Source organism: Hyla sarda, chromosome 6 (assembly GCF_029499605.1).
Source record: "Hyla sarda isolate aHylSar1 chromosome 6, aHylSar1.hap1, whole genome shotgun sequence".
NCBI lineage: Eukaryota > Metazoa > Chordata > Amphibia > Anura > Hylidae > Hyla > Hyla sarda.
The window spans coordinates 73,638,013-73,665,952 of record NC_079194.1 but is presented as its reverse complement, the minus strand read 5'-3'; the positions used below and the strand labels follow the sequence as shown (position 1 = coordinate 73,665,952).

The following is a 27,940-nucleotide window of genomic DNA, read 5'->3' as shown; positions in this document are numbered from 1 at the left end:
ACGGCTATGCGGCAGCGCAGACTGCTTCAGCTGCCACCGGAAAGCCGTTTATGGTGCCCCGTGAGCTCCGGTGATGGTCTCCTACCTGTCCTCGGGGCTCCGGCGCGTCCTCTTCGGGATCCTCTGCATCATCGGCGCTCTCCATCGACATCATCACGTCGCTGCGCACGCCGTCCCGTCATCCAATAGGAGCGGCGTGCGTAGCGACGTGATGGCGGCGACGGAGAGCGAAGATGCCGGGGAAGCAGAGGCCTTGCCGGAGCGTCGGGGACACCTCGGGGACGCGGCGACAGCGATGGACGCTGACATCCAGGGCAGCGGTGACGAGCGATGACGGTCCGGAGCGGCGGGGACAGGTGAGTACAACTTTCTCTAACAGTGGTCTACAACCTGCGGACCTCCAGATGTTGCAAAACTACAACACCCAGCATGCCCGGACAGCCAACGGCTGTCCGGGCATGCTGGGTGTTGTAGTTTTGCAACATCTGGAGGTCCGCAGGTTGTAGACCACTGTCCTATACTTTACATTGCACGGATCCCTCAACATGCGATGGTTTCAACAAACGATGGGCCATTTGGAACGGATTACCATCGTATGTTTAGGGACCACTGTAATACAAACAAAAGGTATAAAAAATACAAATAAAGAAAATAAAACACACACTGCCTGCATCAACTCAAGCTATAGCCAGAGCCACCCTGATCACCTGGGACTATACATCTTATATAGCCATATGACCGAAACAAAATCGGGAACCAGTTGTAATATTGTCTTTTAGTGAAAATTTGCAGAAAAAAAAAATTATGTATATATATATATTTTTTTTTTTTGTTTTTTTTTTCAAATCAAAAGGTTTATTGAAGTTTTTCATAAACTTTTACAAGCACGAAATGGATAACAGTTCAAAAAGTAAGCAAGGGAGTGTCCTTTCACTCGGTAAATAAGAACAGTCTAAACAGAGTGTCTATTGGTTAGTAGGAGGAAGTCACACAAAAATAAATTTCTAGTATTAGAGCAATCTCACTCCGTTTAGAGTGGCCTAAGGCCAAGCGGCTAGGAGGCGACTCCCGTATCATCATTGTCTATAAGAAAGGAATGGGAGAAGAAGAAGAAGAAGAAACAAAAGAAAGAGAGAGAAAAAAAAAAAAAAAAAAAAAAAAAAAAGGGGGGCTATGTCAGGGGGAGAGGGTGGGAGGAAAGAAGGAGTGTGGGGTAAGGATGGAGGATGGAGGGGGGGGGATATGTTGGAAGGTGTAAGGACCAGAGAGAGAAAACTATGAACTAACCTCCGAGCCCGGAACGACCTGGATACTCCGGAGCACCCGGGTCTGAGCTGTCTGTCAGTCATGGGATCAAGGCGTCAGAATGTCCAGAGAGTGAGGAACGGTCAGCAAATGCAGCGGGACGTAATGGCATAGAGAGTAGTCAGTTACTGAGGTGTAGTGTTTCATAATCTGTGGAAGTGGCGAAGGCCACCCAGGGGGACCAGACTAAATGATATTTTGTCAGTTGCTTACTGGATTCCGCTAACAGTTCCTCCATCCTGTGTAGTCTAGAAACCTCCTGTAACCATGTACTTCTGTTATGCGTTTGATCACATCCAGCACCCTTGACCAAAAGGGGGCCAGAGAGGGACACGTGAGCCACGTATGTAGCATTGTACCTCTATCTGAGAGACATCTCCAGCACAAGTCCGGGACATTAGGGTACATGGATGCCAATAAAGTAGGAACTCTGTACCATCTTGTGAGCAATTTATAATTAGTTTCCTGTGCTTTACAGGATATAGAGGTTTTATGACAATTATAGAGAGCTTTCCTCCAGTCTATGTCAGAGATCGAGGATCCCATGTCCCTCTCCCAGCCCGTCCTGAAAGGCAAAGGCCCAGTGGAGTGTTTCGCCAAGAGCAATGGGTAGAGTATACTGATTGCGTTCTGGACAGGCGCGGATGATACACAGAGTCGTTCAAAGTCACTAAGCTGTCTGTGAAGGTGCAACTTTGTTTTTGTAGAGTTGTAGAAATGGGTCAGTTGTGCATATTGGTACAAGTGATATATTTTTTTTTTTTTTTTTTTTGTATCACTAATATAAATAATAAAGGAATAACTACCCTTTATAAACACAACTTACCTTCAAGTGGTATCTCTACAGCCTTAAAGCATTTTATAAATGACAGAAGACAGAACACAACTCCTCTCCAGAGACCGAGCATTTTCTTTATGATGAGACTGTTTGATCGCAGTCGCCTTTCTTCCACCCGTCAATCCTAAAGCACATAAGACAATGGCTGCACCTGCAGAATGAGACAATAGATATCATTGCCATTCAGCATGAAAGGCTACGCCGCATAAAAGAACGGCAATTCAACACATACTCTACACAGGTGGATATGATACAGGCTTCAATATGTTGGTAATATTGTATTCTTAGATATTATTTTGTATTCTCTGTTGTGATGTGGCAGCTGCTTAATCATCAAAGCTTAGGACAAAAAGTCCATCCGAACCGCAGGAGAAGCCGATCCTGTGCCATGACTTTTTACTTCTCTGTCTCATGTCTAATTTTGGTAATTTGAGTATAACACAAATTGCTGAAAAAGTTAAAGGGGTACTCCGGCGAAAAACATCTTATCACCTATATAAAGGATAGGGGATAAGATGTCTGATCATGGAGGTCCCGCCACCGGGGACCCCCGTGATCTCAGCTGGGGCAACCCAGATATCCGGTGCATGGAGTAAACTTCGCTCCGTGCCGGATGACTGGCGATGCGGGGCGGAGGCTCATGATGTCATGGCCACACCCCACTCGTGACATCACGGCCACGCCCCCTCAAATGCAAGTCTATGGGAGGGGGGGTGACGCCCATCACACCCCCTCCCATAGACTTGCATTGAGGGGGTGTGGCCATCACGTCACGAGCAAAGCGTGGCTGAGACGTCACAATCCTCCGGCACTGCACCTGACACTCTAAACGAACGCCGGGTGCAGCAGGGAAACCCCCGCGATCAGACATCTTATCCCTTATCCTTTGAATAAGGATAAGATGTCTAGGGGCGGAGTATCCCTTTAATGCTGCGCATAATACAGAAGGGGTCAGGACACATAGAGTGCCCATGCTGACTCCTGTCTAATGCCCAATGCAAGTACAGTAGGCATGTGGGCATTTGAACTAGACCATGGAGCTGTGAAAAAAGGTGGTCCGGCCTGATTAATCACATAGCTTCTTTTGGCCAGAATACATTATCTATAGGGGTTATCTCCTATCCACAGGACATCCACAGGGGATAACTAACGGTGGGAGTCCAACCACTGGGATCACAAGAACAGAGGTCGATTGTCCACAGTGGAGCTGCAGTGCAAATGCTTAACCATTCATTGTCTATGAGACTTATGAACAAAACTGAGTTTAGTGCTCGCCACTACTCTATTCACATGGAGGAATAACCCCTTTAGGGAACGTTCACACGTACAGGATCTGCTGAATATTTTTGCTGCATATTTTCTGCAGCTGATTTTGCTATCCATTAACTTCAATGAGTAGCAAAATCAGCAGCACGAAAAATGCAGCAGACCGTATGTGTGAACGTACCCTTGAGTTCCCATATCAATATTTTGGTCAATATTTTTAGGCAAAAACAAGAGTGAAACCAACACAGGGAAAATCAATAATAGAAAAGATTTGCACCTATTTTTCTGTATTGAACCCATTCCTGATTTTGGCTTAAATCTATTTTCTGTCTGACCCAGTGGCGGATCCAGGGGGGGGGGGGGGCAACGGGGCAATCCCCCCCCCCCCCCCCCGAGATTGTTGCCACCCCTCCCGTACTATAGCATGGTGGAGCGGGAGCTGTCAGCTGTCCCGCTCAACCAATCCCTCTCACATCCCCGCGGCTCTCACTGGCTGCAAGAACAGAGCAGCCGCAGTGTGTGACAATGGTGACGGGTGAGAAGGGGGGGGGGGGGGGGTAAGCAAATTATAAGTGAGAGGGGCAAATGATGAGTGACACGGGGGCATTATATGTGGGGGCAAATGTCATGTACCCCCATATATAATACGCCATGTCCTGTGCCCCTCACAAATAATGCCCCCCTGACATGTGCCCCTCACATAGAATGCCCCCTGTCCTGCCCCTCCCAGGGGGCATTATATGTGAGGGGCACATGTCAGGGGGCATTATATGTGAGGGGCCCAGGACATGGGGCATTATATGTTGGGGGCACATGAGAGGGGGCATTATATGTTGGGGGCACTTGACAGGGGGGCATTATATGTGGGGGCACATGACAGGGGCCCCCCTGTCATGTGCCCATATAATGCACATATAATGCCCCCCTGACATTTGCCGCTTACTTATAATACCCCCCCTGTCATGTGCCCATCGCTTATAATACCCTGTCCTGTGCCCCTCATATATAATTCCCCCCTGTCATGTGCCCCCACATATAATTCTCCCCTGTCATGTGCCCCCACATATAATGCCCCCTGACATGTGCCCCTCATATATAATGCCCCATGTCCTGTGCCCCTCACATATAATGCCCCCTATCCTGCCCCCTCAGGGGGCATTATATGTGAGAGGCCCAGGACATGGGGCATTATAGGTGAGAGGCACAGGACATGGGGCATTATATGTGGGAGCACAGGACAGGGGGCATTATAAGTTAGGGACATATGTCAGGGGGGCATTATATGTGCATTATATGGGCACATGACAGGGGGGGGCTGTCCTGTGCCCCCACATATAAGGCCCAATGTCCTATGCCCCTCACATATAATGCCCCCTGGGGGGCAGGACAGGGGGCATTATATGTGAGGGGAACATGACAGGGGCATTATATGTGAGGGGCACAGGACAGAGGGCATTATTATGTGGGAGAACAGGATGGGTTATAATTATTATATGTGAGGGGCACAGGATGGGGCATTATTACTATATATTAGGGGCACAGAGTGTTTTGCATTTTAGAGGTATAGGCCGGCATTTATCATTGTAGTGTAAGTGAAGCATTTTTCTACACCTTTTTTGTGTGTGCTGTAATGTGTAGGAGCGCCACATTTATTAAAAGGTAGCAGACCATTTGATAAATTTTGTGCAGGTCACATTTTCTCAAATTTCACTCTTCACATACATCAAAAAGCTAAGTCTGGGCTGGTGTAGTTTTAGAGACTTTTCAGTGGTTTTGCGCCTTTTTTGCTCCTTTTCACAAAAAAGGTGCAGTTCATAAAACCCGTCCATATAATGTGTATTGCCAAAATCAGTGGATTGCAACTGAAGCGGAAAAAAGGCACAAATAAACCCTGCTTGCGCCTTTTTTTTCACAATTTTTAGACACAAAAAACAGTCTAAAGACTATTATACATGTCGGCCATAGTGTATATTATAAGGAATTTTTTGGGTAGTATGGTTTTTGTGGGCCACAATACATTACGGTATTGTATTCAGAGGGTGCATGGCAAGGTTATATTCAGAGAGCACAGTATGTGGTAGTATTATATTCGGAGGGTTCAGTGTGTAGTAGTATTATATTCAGAGGTTATGGTGTGTGGCGGTTTTATATACAGAGGGTACGGTGTGTGCCAGTATTTTATTCAAAGAATACAGTGTTTAGCAGTATTATAATAATTATTGTTTTCATATAGAGGATCAGAATCCGCTGACATAGAAACCATCTGGGTATCAAGTTCTGCTGAGTGAACATTTAGCTGGAACAAGTCCTGGCGGTATGTACCAGCTGAATTAGATAAGGAAAGACTATAGAGAAGACGTCACCTGTAATCACTGATATCATTGTGTATTCTCCTCACTATAGAGAAGACGTCACCTGTAATCACTGATATCATTGTGTATTCTCCTCACTATAGAGAAGATGTCACCTGTAATCACTGATATCATTGTGTATTCTCCTCACTATAGAGAAGACGTCACCTGTAATCACTGATATCATTGTGTATTCTCTTCACTATAGAGAAGACATCACCTGTAGTCACTGATATTATTGTGTATTCTCCTCACTATAGAGAAGATGTCACCTGTAATCACTGATATCATTGTGTATTCTCCTCACTATAGAGAAGACGTCACCTGTAATCACTGATATCATTGTGTATTCTCCTCACTATAGAGAAGATGTCACCTGTAATCACTGATATCATTGTGTATTCTCCTCACTATAGAGAAGACGACACCTGTAATCACTGATATCATTGTATCATTGTGTATTCTCCTCACTATAGAGAAGACGTCACCTGTTGTCACTGATATCATTGTGTATTCTCCTCACTATAGAGAAGACGTCACCTGTAATCACTGATATCATTGTATCATTGTGTATTCTCCTCACTATAGAGAAGACGTCACCTGTTGTCACTGATATCATTGTGTATTATCCTCACTATAGAGAAGACGTCACCTGTAATCACTGATATCATTGTATCATTGTGTATTCTCCTCACTATAGAGAAGTCGTCACCTGTTGTCACTGATATCATTCTGTATTCTCCTCATTATGTCCTATCAGAGCTGAAGTCGCTTGTAAGTTCTGCAGTAATGATGGGGGAAACAACAACTCCCAGAATAACCTTACCACATACTTGAGGTCATATTGGGAGCTGTAGTTTTAAATGGTAAAAACTTTTTTAGCACTTTCCCATTCTGTGGTAATTGGTATATTTGATTATCATACTAGAAATAATTTTCTGCAACATTCTACAGCGTGGGCATCACAACATGCTACAGCATGGGCATCACAACATGCTACAGCGCGGGCATCACAACATGCTACAGCATGGGCATCACAACATGCTACAGCACGGGCATCACAACGTGCTACAGCACGGGCATCACAACATGTTACAGCGCGTGCATCACAACATGCTATAGCGCGTGCATCACAACATGCTACAGCGCGGGCATCACAACATGCTACACCGCGGGCATCACAACATGCTACAGCGCGGGCATCACAGCATGCTACAGCGCGGGCATCACAACATGCTACAGCACGGGCATCACAACATGCTACAGCGCGGGCATCACAACATGCTACAGCGCGGGCATCACACCATGCTACAGAGCGGGCATCACACCATGCTACAGCGAGGGCATCACAACATGCTACAGCGCGGGCATCACAACATGCTACAGCGCGGGCATCACATCATGCTACAGAGCGGGCATCACACCATGCTACAGTGCGGGCATCACAACATGCTACAGCACGGGCATCACAACATGCTACAGCGCGGGCATCACAACATGCTACAGCACGGGCATCACAACATGCTACAGCACGGGCATCACAACATGCTACAGCGCGGGCATCACACCATGCTACAGAGCGGGCATCACACCATGCTACAGCGAGGGCATCACAACATGCTACAGCGCGGGCATCACAACATGCTACAGCGCGGGCATCACATCATGCTACAGAGCGGGCATCACACCATGCTACAGTGCGGGCATCACACCATGCTACAGCGCGGGCATCACAACATTCTACAGCGCGGGCATCACAACATGCTAAAAAAATCAGGGCCTATATCCCTTAATGTTATGTTTTTGCAAATATTCATCCAGTTGCTGTTTAAACGTCTGTACAGACTATTAAAACCGCATCTACAGGCAGAGGATTCCACATCCTTATTGTTCTTAATGTAAAAAACCCTTTCCTTTGCCTTAGACAAAATCTCCTTTCTTCCAGTCTAAAAGTTGCTGAGCTGCCCATAGCAACCAATCAGATCGCTTCTTTCATTTGTAAAAAGGCCTTGGTTGCTATGGGCAACTGGTCAAGTTTTCCTCTGGACAGGTTTTGATAAATCTCCCACTAAATGTATGACCATGTGTCCTATGTGTCGTCCTATTTATGTAAACATTCTAATATATTATACGTAAACTGCTTAAAATGTCTTATGATCTTTGTAATATTGATATATCTGTATAAACATATTGTTACGCCAAGCGCTCCGGGTCCCTGCTCCTCCCCGAAGCGCTCGCAGCGTTCTTTAATTCGCAGCGCTCCAGTCAGACCTGCTGACCGGGTGCGCTGCGATATTGCTCCCAGCCGGGATGCGATTCGCGATGCGGGACGCGCCCGCTCGCGATGCGCATCTCGGCCCCCATACCTGACCCGTTCCCCGTCTGTGTTGTCCCTGTGCGCGCGGCCCCACTCCTTAGGGCGCGCGCGCCGGGTCTCTGCAATTTAAAGGGCCAGTGCACCAATGATGGTGCCTGGCCCAATCACCTAGATTAGTTTCCACCTGTGCACTCCCTACTTATACCTCACTTCCCCTGCACTCCCTTGCCGGATCTTGTTGCCCTTGTGCCAGAGAAAGCCTTTCCTTGAGTGTTCCTAGCCTGTGTTCCAGACCTCCTGCCGTTGCCCCTGACTACGATCCTTGCTGCCTGCCCTGACCTTCTGCTACGTCCGACCTTGCTCTTGCCTTATCCCTTGTACCATGCCTATCTCAGCAGTCAGAGAGGTTGAGCCGTTGCCGGTGGATACGACCTGGTTGCTACCGCCGCTGCAAGACCATCCCGCTTTGCGGCGGGCTCTGGTGAAAACCAGTAGTGACTTAGAACCGGTCCACTAGCACGGTCCACGCCAATCCCTCTCTGACACAGAGGATCCACCTCCAGCCTGCCGAATCGTGACAGTAGATCCGGCCATGGATTCCGCTGAGGTGCCGCTGTCAAGTCTTGCCAACATTTCCACGGTGATCGCCCAGCAATCCCTAATGATCACCCAACGAAATCACCAGCTGTCATACTTGACCACCGTGACACAGCAACTTCAGTCACAGATACAGCAGCTGCTGCCGCAGATACAGCAACTTCAGTCACAGACACAGCAGCTGCAACAGCAACAACCATCTCCTCCGCCGGCTCCTGCAACTCCTTCGCAGCGACCGGCCGCTCCTAACCCCTGCTTGTCCCTGCCGGACAAATTTGATGGGGACTCTAGACTCTGCCGTGGTCTCCTGCCTGGGAAGGCCCTGCCATGTGCCACACCGCTCGGAGCACCTCTCTCACAGTATCCTTTGCAATCCACCCCTGTGCCTCCCGCCGAGGAGGCTATGCAAGTGGATCGGTCTCGCCTGACCCCTGAAGAGAGGACTCGCCGCAGAAAGAAAGAAGATTTACTTCTATACTGCACTGTGCGTTACCGCACAGAACCCCTGCTCTTGAGCATGGAACTGCATCTCGAAAAAATTGAACTTTTTGTTTTGCCCAAATGCTCCTCTGAAGTCCTCCTCGGTCTGCCATGGCTCCAACACCACTCCTCTACCCTTGTCTGGACCACCGGGGAGATCAAGAGCTGGGGTGCTTCTTGCCACAGAAAATGCCTCACGTCTGCTCCCAGTCGCGTCAGTCAAACCTCTGTGTCTCCCCCTTTACCTGGCCTCCCCAAGGCCTATCTGGACTATGCTGTGTCTCCTCCTCACAGCCCCCGTCCTGTTAACACTCTGCCCCGTGCCAAGCTTGACCCTCTTCCCTCCCTCCCCACTCCCACGCCTTCTTGTGTGCCCGCTGTTGATGAGGTTTCCCGGGGCTTCACCACCGTCTGGAAAAAGACTCTAAAATCCCTCATACTAGCCTCATCCCGGGTGAAGAAGCTTGCCGAAGAAAAAAGAAGAACTCCTCCTGTTTTTGTGTGGCTCTCCACCAAGTATATCCGCTTCCGTGTCCCCAGTTTTAATCTGGGACCACGTTATCTTGGAGCCTTTGTAGTTAAGTGCTCAGAGGAGAGATCTTGGGAACCTGAGGACAACATCCTGGACAAAAGTCTTATCCTCAGGTTCTCAGGCTCCAAGAAGAGGGGGAGACCCAAGAGGGGGGGTACTGTTACGCCGAGCGCTCCGGGTCCCCGCTCCTCCCCGAAGCGCTCGCAGCGTTCTTTAATTGGCAGCGCTCCGGTCAGACCTGCTGACCGGGTGCGCTGCGATATTGCTCCCAGCCGGGATGCGATTCGCGATGCGGGACGCGCCCGCTCGCGATGCGCATCTCGGCCCCCGTACCTGACCCGTTCCCCGTCTGTGTTGTCCCTGTGCGCGCGGCCCCGCTCCTTAGGGCGCGTGCGCGCCGGGTCGCTGCAATTTAAAGGGCCAGTGCACCAATGATGGTGCCTGACCCAATCACCTAGATTAGTTTCCACCTGTGCACTCCCTACTTATACCTCACTTCCCCTGCACTCCCTTGCCGGATCTTGTTGCCCTTGTGCCAGAGAAAGCCTTTCCTTGAGTGTTCCTAGCCTGTGTTCCAGACCTCCTGCCGTTGCCCCTGACTACGATCCTTGCTGCCTGCCCTGACCTTCTGCTATGTCCGACCTTGCTCTTGCCTTATCCCTTGTACCATGCCTATCTCAGCAGTCAGAGAGGTTGAGCCGTTGCCGGTGGATACGACCTGGTTGCTACCGCCGCTGCAAGACCATCCCGCTTTGCGGCGGGCTCTGGTGAAAACCAGTAGCTACTTAGAACCGGTCCACCGACACGGTCCACGCCAAACCCTCTCTGACACAGAGGATCCACCTCCAGCCTGCCGAATCGTGACACATATCCTATCTGTCCGCAGGGAAAGTCTCTGTGTGGACAGCCGTCTCCTAGATGGTTAAGCATTCCATGCGGTGTCTGCAGAAAGAACGTGTTCATTCTTTCTGCAGAGACAGAAAACGGAATTTCCGTGCTGGAAACATCTGGCATGGATATTCTGCCGTGAGCACAGCGCAGCAGAATCCTGTTGAATTAAATGGGACTCTGCTACAGCGGAATGCCCGTGCCAAATTCCACATTGGAAATTCTGACGTGTGAACATGGCTAGGACTGTATGATACATTTAATATTGTAAGTACCTTATGCAACACCTTATTTTCTGTCCGCCAACACAAAATACTCTAATAGTGCCCCTCCCGAGACTAGACTCTGGATCCGCCCCTGGTCTGACCACAGTGCTCTCTGCTGACACCTCTGTCCATGTCAGGAACTTTCCGAAGCAGGAGAGGTTTGCTATGGGGATTTGCTCCTTCTCTGGACAGTTCCTGACATGGTCATAGGTGTCAGCAGAAAGCCCTGTGGTCATACAGAAAAGAACTCCAAAAAGAAAAGAACTTCCTCTGTAGTATACAGCAGCTGATAAGTACTGGAGGTTTGAGGTTTTTTAATAGAACTAATTTACAAATCTGTATACCTTTCTGGCACCAGTTGATTTAAAAACATTGGGGGGGGGGGTTATGTATGAAGGATTTTACACTGTTTTTTTGACTGGGATTTGTCGCAATTTTCTTTATATGTTACTTTTTGCGACAATCAGTTGCGTCAAATGGTTTAGAACATTATCACTGATTTGACAGTGCAAGTTGTGATTTCAGTTGAAAGCATGCCTTGGTGTTTTGGTTTTATTTGGCACAATTTTGGGTCATGCTCGTTAAGTCGCAAACTTACACCAAGAAAAAAATGACAGAAAGTAGCTACAACAATAGAAGGTAGAACATTCAAACACTGACCAACCAAAGTGTGTTACAAATGTTTGTTACACCTGATGCCCGTATCAGGAACTGCCCAGAGCAGGAGAAAATCCCCATTGCAAACCTCTCCTGCTCTGGACAGTTCCTGACATGGACAGAGGTGTCAGCAGAGAGCACTGTGGTCAGACAGAAAAGAAATTCAAAAAGAAAAGAATTTCCCCTGTAGCATACAGCTGCTAAAAAGTACTGGAAGGGTAAAGATTTTTTACAATTCTGGCACCAGTGGATTGAAAAAAAGAATGTTTTCCACCGGAGTACCCCTTAAAAGAGGAAGTGGTGGAGGAACCATACAGAGTGGCGTACCTGCACCATATTTATCACACGCCCTGCACCATTTAATAGATTTGGTGTATGTATTCATTTTCCACCACACAAATTAATGGTGTAAAGAGACATTCACCTAAACCAACTTTGATAATTTCCCCTCACAATGGGTCTGTTCATACAGAACGTTATTGATATGTATATGCATCACTAGTATTTGGTAGGCAGCTTTCTACCTCTAAAACAGTTGTCCCCTGTTTTCTATGTAGTGAGGACCTAACCATCTCTTTCTATTGCTTTATACTTTGCACTGTCCACATTTCTGTGAAAATCAACTTGAATTATGTGTATGGCATCGCTGCATCTATTTATATGTAGTGTATATGAATGTACAGTATACTGGAATTTTTACTTTGTGTAAAGGGGTTATCATCCTGGTCATCCTGGGGAAAAAGCCTTCACTTTTTTGCTTAAATGATATAATGCATTTTCTGATAAGATTCATTTCTGCCCAGTACGTTTACTGTGTAGTAGCAGACCAGTCATATTGCCCATGCTAACCAATGTCCATTATTAACCCCTTCATGACCCAGCTAGTTTTGGCCTTCATTGCCCAGCCCAGGGACTTGTGCAGGGAACAGAACAGAGCCACTTAGGTTACACTATATTAAAGGGTACCTCTCATCAAATAAACTTTTGATATATTTTAGATTAATGAATGATCAGTCCTGTCAGCAAGCATTTCTGACTCATGTTGGAGTCCTAAACACTCAGAGCTGCCAGCCTGCTTTGTTCACAGCCAAACAGGCTGTGAACAAAGCAGGCTGGCAGCTCTGAGTGTTCTCCTTTGTGAACAAAGCAGACTGGCAGCTCGTAGTGTTTAGGACTCCAGCATGAGTCTGAAATGCTTGCTGCCAGGACTGGTAGGGAGACCCCTAGTGGTCATTTCTTCAAAGTGGAAAATTAAATAGAAAGAAGCATATTTTTTATGCAATTGTAAAGTTATTCTGCATACAGTAATCTATAATATATCAAAAGTTTTTTTGATGAGAGGTACCCTTTAAAAATTTAGTTTGGTGATAGGTACTCTTTAAAAGTGCCCACAATAGGTATGGCATCAAAACTGGACCATGGAGTGATGAAAGAATGTGGCCGGGCCTGAATCATGTTTTAATTTCAATAATTTGGATGGAAGGTTGGCATCACTTCCTTTGCATCTGGATAGAATATGGGAAGATGGCAAACTGATGGAAATAACAACTTTAACCATATAGCAAATGGTGCCCATTTGCATTAGGGCCCCCTAGTAGCCACACTACTGCATGTGAATATGTGAATACAGTTGAAAACTATGGTAGGGCAGAGAGTCATCATCCATAGGGCTGAAGCCAAATGTACTTACCCCAGTAACTAGTACAGCAGTTGCAGTGTGCTTCCTACACTAAAGAGAAGTGGTCATTGGTTATAGAATGCCATCTTTTGTCACCTCTGCTCTAACCAAAAGATGTCAGTGCAGGGACTGCTCCTGGGAATGGCTCTTCCTGCTCTGCTCTAAAATCTCTATTTCTGCCGAAGGTTTCATACTGCTTATTTACAGTGAGGGTCATTCACACAAGCGTATCTTCTTTCAAACTCGCAGCAGAAAACACGCTGTGAATTTGAAAGAAAATACGCCGTGTGAACGACCCTCAAAGAGTCTATCATGAATGTTCAGTGTTCTGCTCACCATTTTCTTCAGGTAATGTAAGAATTCATAAACTTATATGCATTAACAGGTGTATATGCATCATGCACATTGGGGTTCATGTGTTACTTGCAGTGGATAAATATATAGCAAGTCCGAGCAGTTGTGTAAAAGGCACGCTCCCCAACAGTCCAGTTTTTTGCAGGGCTATCCTGCAAACCATACAGTAAAGGTGGTACTTGAGAACGTTTGCTATGTTAGTCTATGATGGCAGTATTTAGAGAGTTTGCAGTGTGATTTGTGTATGCAGGTGTGTAAATTGCGTGTGTAAAATATACAGGTATGAATCATGTGTGTGGAGTGAATTATACAGGTTTTGCAGCTTGTATGTCTGGTGTTTATGCAGGTATGTGTCACCTTTAAACAGTAGCAGTAATATTTAGGTTCTGTATAACAGTTATTAGTCATAATATACATGTTTAGTGTTACTTGGTGAAATGGGTGGGTAGGCGTCTCGCAAACTATTGCCTCTTTAACATCTACAGTTCACTGACTTTTCTGGGTGGGGTCTTGAATTTTTAAGTGTTTGGCAAGGACACTTACCAAGCTTGTCCCACATCTGTACCCCCACAACACTATTTCCTGTAGTAGTCCCCAAGTGTTCAGGCCTTATGCAGTGACAGCTCTGCTGGTATAAGGCCGCCGAGAGCACAAGATAGTAAAGGCTTGGTACATGTGGCATCTGTGTCAGGCTGCTGACATCTTTGCAATGGGCCAGCCACTGAGCTAAATCGGCCCTTCTGGAAGAGGCAGTGTGATGGCTGGGCAATGTTCTGCTAGGAAATGTTTGACGTATACCATGTACCTAGATACTCTTCTATGGCAATGGTATTCTCTAATGGCAGTGGCCTCCTGCAAATATTATTTAGAAATAGTTTGAGGAATATTACGAAGAGTTCAAGGTGTCAATGTGGTCGCTAAATTCCCCTGTGGAAGTTGTCACATGCTCTTGCCCTTGCATGTGACCGCTAAGGCCAGTGATGGGCTGTGTCCACAGTGTATGGGGATGCCACTGGGGGACTCTATAGCAACAGCGCTAAATGGGAAGCAAGTAGAAGAGTGAATATGTTTTTTGGTTTTTTTTTCTCCCCTATTCCTGCCTTGAGGTAAATTTGGCACTAGGCTGGTAAAATCCTTTATAGAATCTGCTGCTAATGCCTCCGTGGCATATACTACAGAACATCTACAGAGGTTTTGTTCAGTCCATGTCTCATTGGGTCAAAATTGTTTTATTGTCATGAGGGGGCATACACAGGTGGTTTTATTGTTTTACTTTTTTCCATTGTGCCTGTCAGAAACTTAAATGGGCACGGTCATTAAAATTATTTTTTTTGCATATGATTCAGCAGGTAAAATAAATATGATTTGTAATTAACAAAAAAAAATCTTTTTATGTCACTTTCATGGCAGCATAAATCTGGGCACTAGGGGGTCTCACTTCTGGTCCAGACCATGTTCCGTATGGTCAGACTTTGGTCTCCTGCTGGACTGGCAGGAGACCAAACTCAGGAAGTGCGGTCTGGCCATAAGCAGTGAATAGCATTCGCTCTTTGCCTGTGTATGAAAGGGAGAGTGAGTGCTATTCACTGCTATTCACTGCCAGTCCAGCAGGAGAACAAAGTATGTGCTTTTGAGCAGATGGAATGTGGTCTGGACCAGTAGGGAGACCCCTAGTGCCCAGATTGACAAGGCCATGAAAAGTGACATAAAAATAATTTTTTTTACAGGGAGTAAATCACAAATCACCTGTTCATCTCATTACCTAAATCTATGTTTGTGGGGATAGGCTCCTCCCCTTATAACCCTCCGATGAAGCTGTGGCAAAATTCATGTTGGGGTGACTTTACACACTGCATCTGACTCTTTAGGTAAAGCTGTTATTGTTTTGTAGCCCACTTTTTGGCTACTGTATTAGGTCAGTAGATATTATTGATGATTGGCAAGCGAATAATATACAATATACATCTATTATGCCTATTTACTCCATATCATTCAATAAAGATTTGTTAAGTTCAGGCCATGTTCACACAAGGTATTTTTCCCTGTATTTTGGAGTTACATGCCCACAAAACAGGATTTTATGGTAAAAAGAACACAGACAAAAGACAAATAGTTTTGTTGTACTATTTAGGTCTATTGATTAGTAGAACAGTCATTAGTGCACATACACGTTACGTTTACAGGCATAAAAATAATTTGCTAGTTATCAGCTGGGGAAGCAAGAAGCAGCGTGCTCGACTCCCCAACCAGTTAACAGGTCTGACCTTTTTTCTGTACAAGTCTACATAGCCTTGTACAAAGAAAAGGTTGGATTTGATTGACAGCCAGGGACCGAGCTTATAACTAGTAAACGCAATGATTCTCAGGAGTAAGACCCCATTCGATCAAAACTCTGTCATGTTTTTCTAATGAAAGTAACCCTTTAAACATTGTGTGAACATGGCTTTAAAGGTGTACTCCTGGCTTTATCAATCAAGCGCAGAGAAGACAGATCAATGTGGTTCTTTGGAACCACAATGATCTGTGTGAGGAATCTAATGATTCCTCCTAAAAGTCCCCTAAGGGGACTAAAATTGTAAAAAAAAAAAGTTTAAGAAAGTTTAAAAACACACACATTAACCCCTTCCTTATTAAAAGTTCAAATCCCCCTATTTCCTAAATTCCGTATAAAAAATATATAAATATAATACAAATAAACATATGTGGTATCGCCGTATGTGTAAATGTCCAAACTATAAATATAGGGTAATTAAACCGCACGGTCAATGGTGTACACGTAAAAAAAAAAATACAAAGTCCAAAATTGCATATTTTTGGTCACTTTGTATACCCTAAAAAAATTTATAAAAATAGATCAAAAAGTCCGATCAAAACAATCATGGGTACCAATAAGAACTTCAGATCACAGTGCAAAAAATACTAATTTTACTAATTTTCGGTGCATGTAGTTATAATATATATATATATATATATATATATATATATATTTTTTTTTTTTTTTGTATAAAGTAGTAAAATAAAGAAAACCTATATAAATTGGGTATCATTGTAACCGTATGGACCTACAGAATAAAGATATGGTGCCATTTTTACTGAGAAGTGCACTGCGTAAATCAGAAGCCCCCAAAATTTACAAAATGGCATTTTTTTATTTCACATTTTGCCCCACATATATATTTTTTCTGGGTTTGCCGTAAATGTTTTGGTGAAATGATTGATGTAATTACAAAGTACAATTGGTGAAGCAAAAAATAAGCCCTCACATGAGTCTGTAGGCGCAAAATTGAAAGCGTTATGATTTTTAGAAGGTGATGAGGAAAAAATGAAAGTGAAAAACGGAAAAACCCGTGGTCCTTAAGGTGTTAAACCTACATTCTTACATACACATTATACAGTATATACAATTTACCAGAATCAACCCCCACAACTATACGGTAAGTCTCTGAAAATCTCTGCTATTCACAACTCAGTACAAGAGCTCAGGTAGCATGGCTAATTCCGAAATGATAAAGGGTTACTCCGCTACCCAGCATCCGGAACATAGAGTTCCGAACGCTGTGTGTGGGCTTCACGCTCGCCCCCTCATGACGTCATGCCCTGTCATGTGATGTCACGTCCCGCCACCTCAATGCAAGTCTATGGGTGGGGGCGTGGCGGCCGTCGCGCCCCCTTCTCATAGACTTTCATTGAGGGGGCAGGCTATGACGTCACGAGGGGGCGGGCCTGAACACGGAACTCAATGATCCGAACGCTGGGGAGCGGAGTAACCTTTTAAAGGGGTACTCCGTTGGAAAACATTTTTATTTTAAATCAACTGGTGCCAGAAAGTTAAACAGATTTGTAAATTATTTCTAATGAAAAATCTTCATCCTTCCAGTACTTATCAGCTGCTGTATAATACAGAGGAAGTTCATTTCTTTTTGAATTTCTTTTCTGTCTGTCCACAGTGCTCTCTGCTGACACCTCTGTCCATGTCAGCAACTGGACAGTTCCTGACATGGACAGAGGTGTCAGCAGAGAGCACTGTGGTCAGACAGAAAATAAATTCAAAAAGAAATGAACTTCCTCTGTATTATACAGCAGCTGATAAGTACTGGAAGGATTAAGATTGTTACGCCGAGCGCTCCGGGTCCCTGCTCCTTCCCGGATCGCTCGCGGCGTTCCTCTCTCTGCCGAGACTGCCCTGCTGAACCTTGTCCAGGGTAATTCTTCAGTAGGCGAGTACACCATCCAATTTCGTACTCTCGCTTCCGAATTATCTTGGAATAACGAGGCTCTCTGCGCGACCTTTAAAAAAGGCCTATCCAGTAACACGAGAGATTCCTGCCAACCTGCAAGAACTTATCCATTTGGCCACCCGCATTGACATGCGTTTTTCTGAGAGACACCAGGAGCTCCGCCAGGAAAAAGACCTTGATCTCTGGGCACCTCTCCCACAGTATCCTTTGCAATCTACTCCTGTGCCTCCCGCCGAGGAGGCTATGCAAGTGGATCGGTCTCGCCTGACCCAGGAAGAGAGGACTCGCCGTAGGGAAAAAAATCTTTGTCTGTACTGCGCTAGTACCCAACATTTCTTGGTGGATTGCCCTATTCGTCCTCCACGTCTGGGAAACGCACGCACGCACCCAGCTCACGTGGGTGTGGCGGCTCTTGGTACGAAGTCTGCTTCTCCACGTCTCACTGTGCCTGTGCGGATTTCTCCTTCTGCCAACTCCTCCCTGTCAGCCGTGGCCTGCTTGGACTCTGGTGCTTCTGGAAATTTTATTCTGGACTCTTTGGTGAATAAATTCTGCATCCCGGTGACCCGTCTCGTCAAGCCGCTCTACATTTCTTCGGTCAACGGAGTGAAGTTGGACTGTACTGTGTGTTACCGCACAGAACCCCTCTTAATGTGCATTGGACCCCATCACGAAAAGATTGAATTGTTCGTCCTTCCCAACTGTACCTCTGAAGTCCTCCTCGGTCTGCCATGGCTCCAGCATCATTCTCCCACCCTTGACTGGACCACCGGGGAGATCAAGAATTGGGGTTCTGCTTGCCGTAAGAAATGCCTCACCTCTGCTCCCAGTCCCGTCTGTCGGGCCTCAGTGTCTCCTCCTGGTCCTGGTCTCCCCAAGGCCTATCAGGACTGTGCCGTGCCTCCTCATAGCCCCCGTCCTGGTGACACTCTGCCCCGTGCCAAGCTTCACCCTCTGCCCTCCCTCCCCATTCCCACTCCTGCTGAACTGCCTGCCTTTGAGGAAACCCTACAATCGCTCCCAGTGTCCTCGTCCCACGTGAAGCAATTGCCGGACAAAAAAAGGGGGAGACCTAAGGGGGGGTACTGTTACGCCGAGCGCTCCGGGTCCCTGCTCCTCCCCGGAGCGCTCGCGGCGTTCCTCTCTCTGCAGCGCCCCGTCAGACCCGCTGACTGGGAGCGCTGCACTGACATTGCCGGCGGGGATGCGATTCGCATAGCGGGACGCGCCCGCTCGCGAATCGCATCCCAAGTCACTCACCTGTCCCGGCCCCTGTCTGTCATGTCCTGGCATGCGCGGCTCCGCTCCTTAGGGCGCGCGCGCGCCAGCTCTCTAAGATTTAAAGGGCCAGTGCAGCAATGATTGGTGCCTGGCCCAATTAGCCTAAATAGCTTCCACCTGCTCCCTGGCTATATTACCTCACTTCCCCTGCACTTCCTGGCCGGATCTTGTTGCCTTGTGCCAGTGAAAGCGTTTAGTGTTGTCCAAAGCCTGTGTTCCAGATCTTCTGCTATCCACATTGACTACGAACCTTGCCGCCTGCCCCGACCTTCTGCTACGTCTGACCTTGCCTCTGCCTAGTCCTTCTGTCCCACGCCTTCTCAGCAGTCAGCGAGGTTGAGCCGTTGCCGGTGGATACGACCTGGTTGCTACCGCTGCAGCAAGACCATCCCGCTTTGCGGCGGGCTCTGGTTAAAACCAGTAGCAACTTAGAACCGGTCCACCGACACGGTCCACGCCAATCCCTCGCTGACATAGAGGATCCACATCCAGCTAGCCGAATCGTGACAAAGATTTTTTAATAGAAGTAATTTACGAATCTTTTTAACTTTCTGGCACCAGTTGATTTAAAAAAATGTTTTCCACCGGAGTACCCCTTTACTGTTATTAGGAAATAATATAGCTGGTGAATTCCCTTTGAACTCCATCAGTCCCTTGTCTGAATTTTTACTATTTTTGGAGAGGTGGATCCATATTTTGTCCTGATGTCACCTGTAAGCTTGTTTATTAGAGGCCTAATAATAAAGTCTAGTTTCACAGTGTCCTGCAAAACAGGTTCCATTATTTTAAGTGACACTTGTTACAGATGTCCCCAGTGTTCCAGCAGTAATTGATGTAATTACTTGTAAAAAGCGTATATTCTTAGACTGCCAAAGACAGTGGCACATTGGCAACAAAACTCAGTGATTCAGGAGCTCACTGTAGAATCCCTTGGTAACAGATAAGACTTTTAAGAAAACACAAGGCCGCTGTATAATAATTGATAGACTATAGGCCAACTAGTTGCCACAATGTACTTCATGATGATCACTTCCAGCCTCTGGCCAATTGCATTTGGCATCAGTGTGGCATTTGTGTGTTTCGCCTACTTACAAACTGTTAAGGGCTATTAGCGTCTATTTGACAATGTGAAAAAAAAATTTTTTTTGGAGCCCACTCCTTGATAATAGTATTTATTTATTTATTTTATTTTTATGGGAACTTATCTTTGATGGTTTTGTAGTACTAGTGAGAAATGGGAAAATCAAGAAACTAAGAAAAATACTGCTATCATTCTGGCTCACTTTACACACACAAAAAAGAAAAAAATGGTTATACACCGTGAACCAGATTTATGATGTGTTTTACAACTCTAGATAGTTTTGATAAGTGCCAAAAAAAAGGTCATACCTGTAAGAAAGAGAAAAAAGAAAGACTGGCAGGGGGCGACTCGTGTATTACCACTTAGACCCTGAGGGGGGTAGGGTAGGAAGGAGGGGGGTAGGGTAGGAAGATGGGCTAGGTAAGCCCTTAGGTAGTGGCCACTCACCTGGAGCAAATGTAAAATTTGCATAAAACCCAACAAAGTGGGTAGCTGTAGAAACCAGGAACTGCTGCTGTGCCTAGGGTCGCAGGAGAAAGGAGTAATCCAATCCTGTGGAGAGTAGGTAGAGGCAGAAGGAAAAAAAAAACTTTGAATGGCGCTGCTGTTCCAATAGAAGTAATGTCCAGACCAGGAAAATTTTCAAACAACTGGAGTGGTTTATTAAGGAAAATAAAAAACAAAGTACAATAAAGGGGGTAGCTCCCCCGAAACGCGTCATCCTTTATTATACTTTGTTTTTTATTTTTCTTAATAAACCACTCCAGTTGTTTGAAAATATTCCTGGTCTGGACATTACTCCTATTGGAACTACAGCGCCATCCAAAGGTTTTTTTTCTTCTGCCTCTACCTAAAAAAATAGCTAGGGGCACCCTTTTTTTTATTTATTTATTTTTTTTACATTTTGTTATGTTGTGGCCTCTTGCTTAAATAAAAAAAAAATTAAAGTCCCCCCCCCCCATCATTCTGCACTCAATACCCCATAATAACAAAGTGAAAACTGAATTTTAGAATTTTTTTTACAAACTTATTGAAAAGGAAAAACCAAAATATTCTATGGGGAGACACTATGGGGAGATTTATCAATACCTGTGCAGAGAAAGAGTGATGTTGTTGCCCAAAGCATTTTCACAGGCCTCTTTAGAAATGAAAGAAGTGATTTGATTGGTTGCTATGAGAACCACTCTGCCTCTACATGGGTTTTGATAAATCTCCCCCTATGACACTTGAAATGTAGCTCTATTGATCATCTTTATGATGTATCAACACCTTCATTGGAGTCACCTGTGGTAAATTTAGTTGCTTGGACAGGATTTGGTAAAACACACCTCTGTCTGTAATAGATCCTACAGCTGACAATGCACATCAGAGCAAATAACAAGCCACGAGGAAGAAATAACTGCCTGTAGAGCTTAGAGACAGGATTGTGTGGAGGCAAAGATCTGGAGAAAGGTACAAAAATATTTCTGCTGCACTGTAAGTCCTCAAAAGAACCCAATAGTCACTCTGGCTGAGCTCCAAAGATCCTCTGTGCAGAAGGGAGAAACTTCTGGACTGGAACTCATTACTGCAGAACTCCACCAATCTGGGCTTTATGGCAGAGTGCCCCAAAAGAGGGACTCTCAGACTGAGAGAAACAAGGTTCTCTGGTCTGATAAAATCAAATTAAACTCTTTTAACCTCAATTCTAAGCATCATGTCTGGAGGAAACCAGGCCCTGTCCATCACCTTCCCAATAGGGAAACATCAAGAGGGCAGCATCATGCTGCAGGGGTGTTGTTCAGTGGTTGGGACAGGGAAACTGACTGGGGTTGAGGAAAACTGAATGGAGCAAAGTACAGAGATATTTTAATAAAAACCTGATTCATAGACTGGGCAATAGGTTTAGCTTCCAATCAGATAATGGGGGAGATTCCTCAAAGTCTGTGCTAAGAAAAAGTTGATCGGTTGCCCATAGCGACCAATCAGATTGCTTCTTTTATTTTTCAGAGGCCTTTTAAAAAATGAAAGAGGCGATCTGATTGGTTTCTATGGGCAACTGGTCGACTTTAAGTATGCACAAGTTGTGATGAATCTTCTCCAGTCACCCTAAACGCACAGCCAAGACAACACAGGAGCAGCTTAGTCACAATCTGTAAACGTTCTTGAGTTGCCCAACCGGAGCCTTGACTTGAGTCTTATTGAATACCTCTGGAGAGACCTGAAAATGGCTTCCACCCATGGTTCCCATCCAACCTGATGAAGCTGGAGAGGATCTGGAGAGAAAATTGGCAGAAAATCCCCAAATCCAGGTGTGTAAACCTTGTGGCCTCATCCCCAAGAAGACTGGAGACTGGAATCACTGACAAAGGGGCTTCAACTAAGTCCTGAGGAAAGGGTCTTAATACTTATGTCACTGTAATGTTTTAGTTTTTCCTTTTCAACAAATTAGTAAAGATTTTGAACATTTTATTTTGGGGTACTGAGTGCATTCTGATGGGGGAAAACTTCATATTCTTTTTATTTTAGCACAAGTCCTCAACATTACAAAATGTGAAAAAAATGAAAGGGTCTTTAAAACATTCTGAAAGCATTGTATAATACTTTCACATACAAGTTCTAGTATTAATCCAGGACAATGACTGCAAAAAAAATGAATTAGCAGTCATTCTTTAACTTAACTGTTCATATTATCGTGGGAAGTGAAAGCTGCGGGTTAAATACCTGTCATGTTAGCACTTGCACTGATTCTATTTTCCAGAATATGACAATTGGCAATAAACTGTAAGCAGTGAGAACACACTAAACCTACAGTAAATACTAAGGTATCTACAGTACTAATAAGAGGCTCAATACTTTTCACTCAATTGAGTAAGTCTGTATGTAGCCTAGGAGTCTATGAACTATGGTAAAACACATATTACAGTCTATGACATATAACCCATATAAAGCCTATAAACAATTACTAAATCAGAAACATAGGTCAGTAGTTTTGCTCCACAACTCCGGGGTCATGGTTATGAATCTGCCCAAGGTAACATCAGCAAACTAAATACCCGTTTCCTTTGTGTACCCATGAACATAGACAAAGGAAGTCATTATACCTATTGTCAAGCCACAATTCTACCATGGACAATAATAAGGACAGTCTTAAAGGGATACTCCATGAGTAGACATCTTAACCCGTCGTATCCAAAGGATAAGGGATGTGGTGGTCCAGCCTGCTGCATCACCCAGTGGCACGCCGCTCCCTGTTTCAGTCAGCCAATGCTCCACCACCTCAGCCGAAGGGAGCTATGTGTCATACCCATCTGTCATACCCATCTTCTGTCGTTCGAGATGCTCCTGTTCATCCTACTTCGAGTCAGTCATTCCGCCAGCAATCCATCGGCGAAGCCATGTCCAAGAGAAAACAGTATGCGCCCACTCATCCAACGGTGCTGAAGCTGAATGTGCTCCTGTCAAAGTTGCTGGTGCTGCAGTCCCTCCCTTTGCAAATGGTGGATTCTGCACCTTTCAGAGAACTGATGGCTTGTGCCGAGCCGAGGTGGAGAGTCCCAAGCAGTCATTTGTTTGCCCAAAAGGCAGTACCAGCACTGCACAGTTTTGTGGAAGAGAAGGTGGGCCAGTCCTTGAGCCTGTCGGTGTGTACCAAAGTGCACGGCAGCACCAACGTGTGGAGCTGTAACTACGATCAGGGACAATACATGTCTTTTACGGCCCACTGGGGGAATGTGGTCACGCAGCTTCCGCCTCCACGCTCTAAGGCCGTTGGTCATGCGACAGTGTGCGACACCGCCTCCTCATCCTCCACCGTGTCCTCAGCCTCAACTGCACGGACAAGTCTCAGTGCCCCTCCAGCATACCATGTGTGGGCATGGCGGTGTCACGCTGTTCTTCACATGGTTTACCTTGGCAAACAGAGTCACACAGGGGAGTAACTGCTAAAAGTCATTCATCAAGAAATGGAATCATGGCTTACTCCACGAAAACTGGAAATGGGAACCATGGTGACCGACAACGGGAAGAACATCTTGTCTGCACTGTGACAAGGAAGGCTGAGCCATGCGCCCTGCATGGCACACATATTCATGCTGGTTGTCAAGCGGTTCCTGAAGTGTTCCCCCCTTCTGCAAGATATTCTAACAATGGGAAGGAAACTTTGCATGCACTTCAGCCACTCGTACACCGCAAAGCACATCCTCCTTGAGCTGCAGCATCAGAAAGGCATCCCCCAAGATAGTCTAATTTGCGTTGTTTCCACACATTGGAATTCCACCCTCCATATGTTGGACCGACTATACGAACAGAGAAAAGCCATCACTGATTTCTTTATGATCCAAGCGGATAGAGTGACTCCCCTGTGTAACTTCAATGTCAACCAGAGGCAGCTCATACGTGACACCTGCCGTTTACGGGATGAACAATGTCATTCCACTGCTTCATTTCTTACAACACGTGTTGGAAATGATGGCTGGTCAGGGCACTGGAGACATGGTGCCTACATCTCACAGCCACATGAGTCCTGTAGGGGCTGAACTGGAGGAGGGGGAGGGGCACAGTGGAGCACAGTTTAGGTTTCGCGAGATGGGCAGTTTTTCTGGTCATCTGACAGGAGAGGAGGAGCAGGAGCAGCTAGAGAAGCTAGAGGGTTATGAAGAAGGCGAGACAGAGGACCCAGACACACCGTGGCAGTATGCAGTGGAGATGGAGGCAGGGATGCATGCTCACTTGCTTGCGTAATGACCACCGAATTGTCACCATTTGGCAGCGCGATAACTTCTGGCTCTCCACCTTATTGGACTCTCACTACCGGCACAAAATGGGGGCCTTTTTTTACACCCACTTACAGGGAGGACAAAGTGACCTACTACAGAGACATCCTACGTAGAAATCTGCGCCATCGTTCATCCTCTCGCAGGTCTGAATCGGGGGGCCCCCTGCGTTCACCTTCCACTGCCATGGCTGCTGGGGAGGGGTGGGGTGGCAGGAGCAGTACCAGCTCACTCAGCAGCAGCCTGAGTCTACAGTCGCTGATGAGTAGCTTTCTTCACCCGCATAGTGAAGCAACTCATCAGCAGCAGGTAGACCTGGAGCAGGACCTGAACCAGCAGGTGGTGGCATACCTTGACATGTCCATGCCAACACACCTTGAAGATCAGTTGGACTTCTGGGCAGCCAAACTTTATTGTAGCCTCAATTAGCAGAGTTTGCCCTGGAAAAGCTGTCCTGCCCGGCCAGTAGTGTGCCATCAGAGTGGGTGTTTAATGTGGCGGGGGCCATAGTCACCCCAAGGAGAACTCGTCTGTCCACAAAAAATTTGGAGAGACTTACCTTTGTGAAAATGAATCAGGCATGGAACAGCCAGTATTTCCATTCACCAATGCCTGATGCATCAGAGTAGATTGACCATGGTGCCACTCCAACACTTCACAAATATGGATAGTGCTAAACATATTTAAGGCGCTGCTCCCCAGTTACAGAAATTCCTCCGCATCAGACCACAAGTAAGTATTGAGGATATGCATTACGTAAAACGTAACTTTTTTATAATATTCTTAGGATAAAATATATGTACCCCAAATTTTTTTGAAATCAAACAAAAGGAAAGGTGTGCAAAAAACACCATTTGCCACCTACAACACCAAGTATTGATGTGATGCAAAGACCTCTAAAAGGTGGAAGGGAACAAGTATGGTCCATTGTAACTGGTGAGGGTAAAAACTTCCCCTGTAAGGCCCTACTCTCGCATTATTAATTTCCTTCTTGGCAAGTGTTACTCGCCCTAAAAAGGGCGGGCCCACACAGGAACCTTTCCCTATTTCCACCTACAAACACTGCCATTTCCCAGGGTTTTTAGGTGGAAATAGCGAGAGTTTCCTGTGTGGGGCCGCCCTTTTTAGGGCGAGTAACACTTGCCAGGAAGGGAATTAATATTGTGAGAGTAGGGCCGTACAGGGGAAGTTTTTACCCCCATCGGTTACAATGGACCAAACATTGTTCCCTTCCACCTTTTAGAGGTCCTTGCATCATATCAACACTTGCTGGTGTAGGTGGCAAATGGTGTTTTTTGCACATCCTTCCTTTTGTTTGATTAATAAAAAAAAATTTGCGTCCATATATTTTATCCTAAGCATATTATAAAAAGTTGTTTTACATAATGTATATCCTCAATACTTACTTGTGCACACTAACACTTTTACAAAAGAGACCGTTTTCTTCTGCCTACCTGCTTCACCTACTATTCTGCCACCCGCCTGATGCCACACAGCTGATGCCAAGTTCTCCTTTTTTCACCCACCTTTGTCACTGGGTACTGGTATTGCCACCCACCGCACTACTCTGTTACCGGGTCATTTTTAGGACTCCTGATGCTGCTGCCACCTCCAGGCTGTCTCATTCTGCCGCCATATGTTCTCCTCATGCTGATGCTAGCTCCAAGCTGTCTCATACTGCCACCATATGTTCTCCTCATGCTGATGCCAGCTCCAAGCTGTCTCATACTGCCACCATATGTTCTACTTATGCTGCTGCCATCTCCAGGCTATGTCATTCAGCCACTATATATTCTCCTCATGCTGCCGGCAACTCCAGGCTGTGTCATTCAGCCACTATATGGTCTCCTCATGCTGCCGCCACCTCCACGCTGTGTCATTCAGCCACTATATGATCTCCTCATACTGATGCCACCTTCAGGCTCTGTCATTGTGCTGCTCTGCGACAGTGATTCTAATAGCAACGCCTCTGATCTGCATGTCATACTGAATAACAGTATTAGTTCCCTAATCCAGCACACAGCCTATGCGTGTTACAGAAAAGCAAAGTGTTCTACACCCCTATTGAGGCTCTCTGTAGGCCAGAAATAGACGTTTTTAATAGCGATTCGCTGCAAATAAATTCGGACCAAAACAATTTCTTGGGGAAAATTCGGCAAATTTTTTATAAATTCGCTAATTTTTAGCTGCTATGCCAAACTTAGCTTAGGTGGTTATAGTCTTATAAGTTATTTCGTTTGAAAAAGGGGAGCCATCCCCAAAACGCATTGCTTTTGAGATATATTAAATACTTTTTGGATAACTGGCTTCTGCAGTACTTCATCCTTGAAGGCTCACAGCGCAGTAATGAGTGCTAAAGGCCTATATTACTTTGTTTTCCAAAGTTACTTATTTTTATGGATTTTCCTGTGTTTGTCTGGTGAAACATGCATACACAGAATTGCAATGCTGTGTTGCATTGTGAAAAATATATGCTCATATTTCAAACTCCTGACCAATAGTTGTCCTGCTCCATCACTTTGCCCGGGATAGGAGGAGGTACCAATTGTTTTTAGTTAGTGAGTTTTGACTTGACCATAAAACAGAGAAGACAGGGGATTCTTCCTGGGTATGCTCAAGGAAGGTGTCACAGCAAAGTTCACACAAAAGGTGAATCCAGGTAGAAAAAACAGACATGGCCGCACATCCACAATATTATATCATGAGCTAATTGCTTCTCAGCATAATTTCAAAAACTAACAGGTTATTAGTATACATTTTGATCAAAAGGTACAAAGCCCACTCGCCACGTCAAGGCCACCTATTAAGAGTGGGTCCCTAACGTCCCTAGCATAAAATGGCATAGCACTGGGCGGCGTCCATCACCGCTGCGACACCAGTGCCCACAGGGGGAACGACCCACTGGCAGAGCGGACCCAGTGCCACTTAAACCAGTCTACGGGCCGCACCCCCCACAGACACGGCGCCGCGGCAGCAACGGACGACGCACAGCACCACACCAGTGTGAACAAAGTGTAACAGCACACTTACCATGTGCTCCCAGTCAGACTGGGAGGC

General features: G+C 45.8%; 1 protein-coding gene across 1 annotated transcript in view; it reads right to left on the bottom strand.

Moving 5' to 3' along the window:
• CHL1 (cell adhesion molecule L1 like) overlaps positions 1–27,940 on the bottom strand; it is a 186,720-nt gene that overhangs the window by 105,082 nt on the left and 53,698 nt on the right. Inside the window, exon 2 of the mRNA XM_056524135.1 lies at positions 2,132–2,294. Within this exon, the coding sequence (XP_056380110.1) occupies positions 2,132–2,213 (82 nt within the window). The 5' untranslated portion in view covers positions 2,214–2,294. The remainder of the gene's footprint in view (positions 1–2,131; positions 2,295–27,940) is intronic.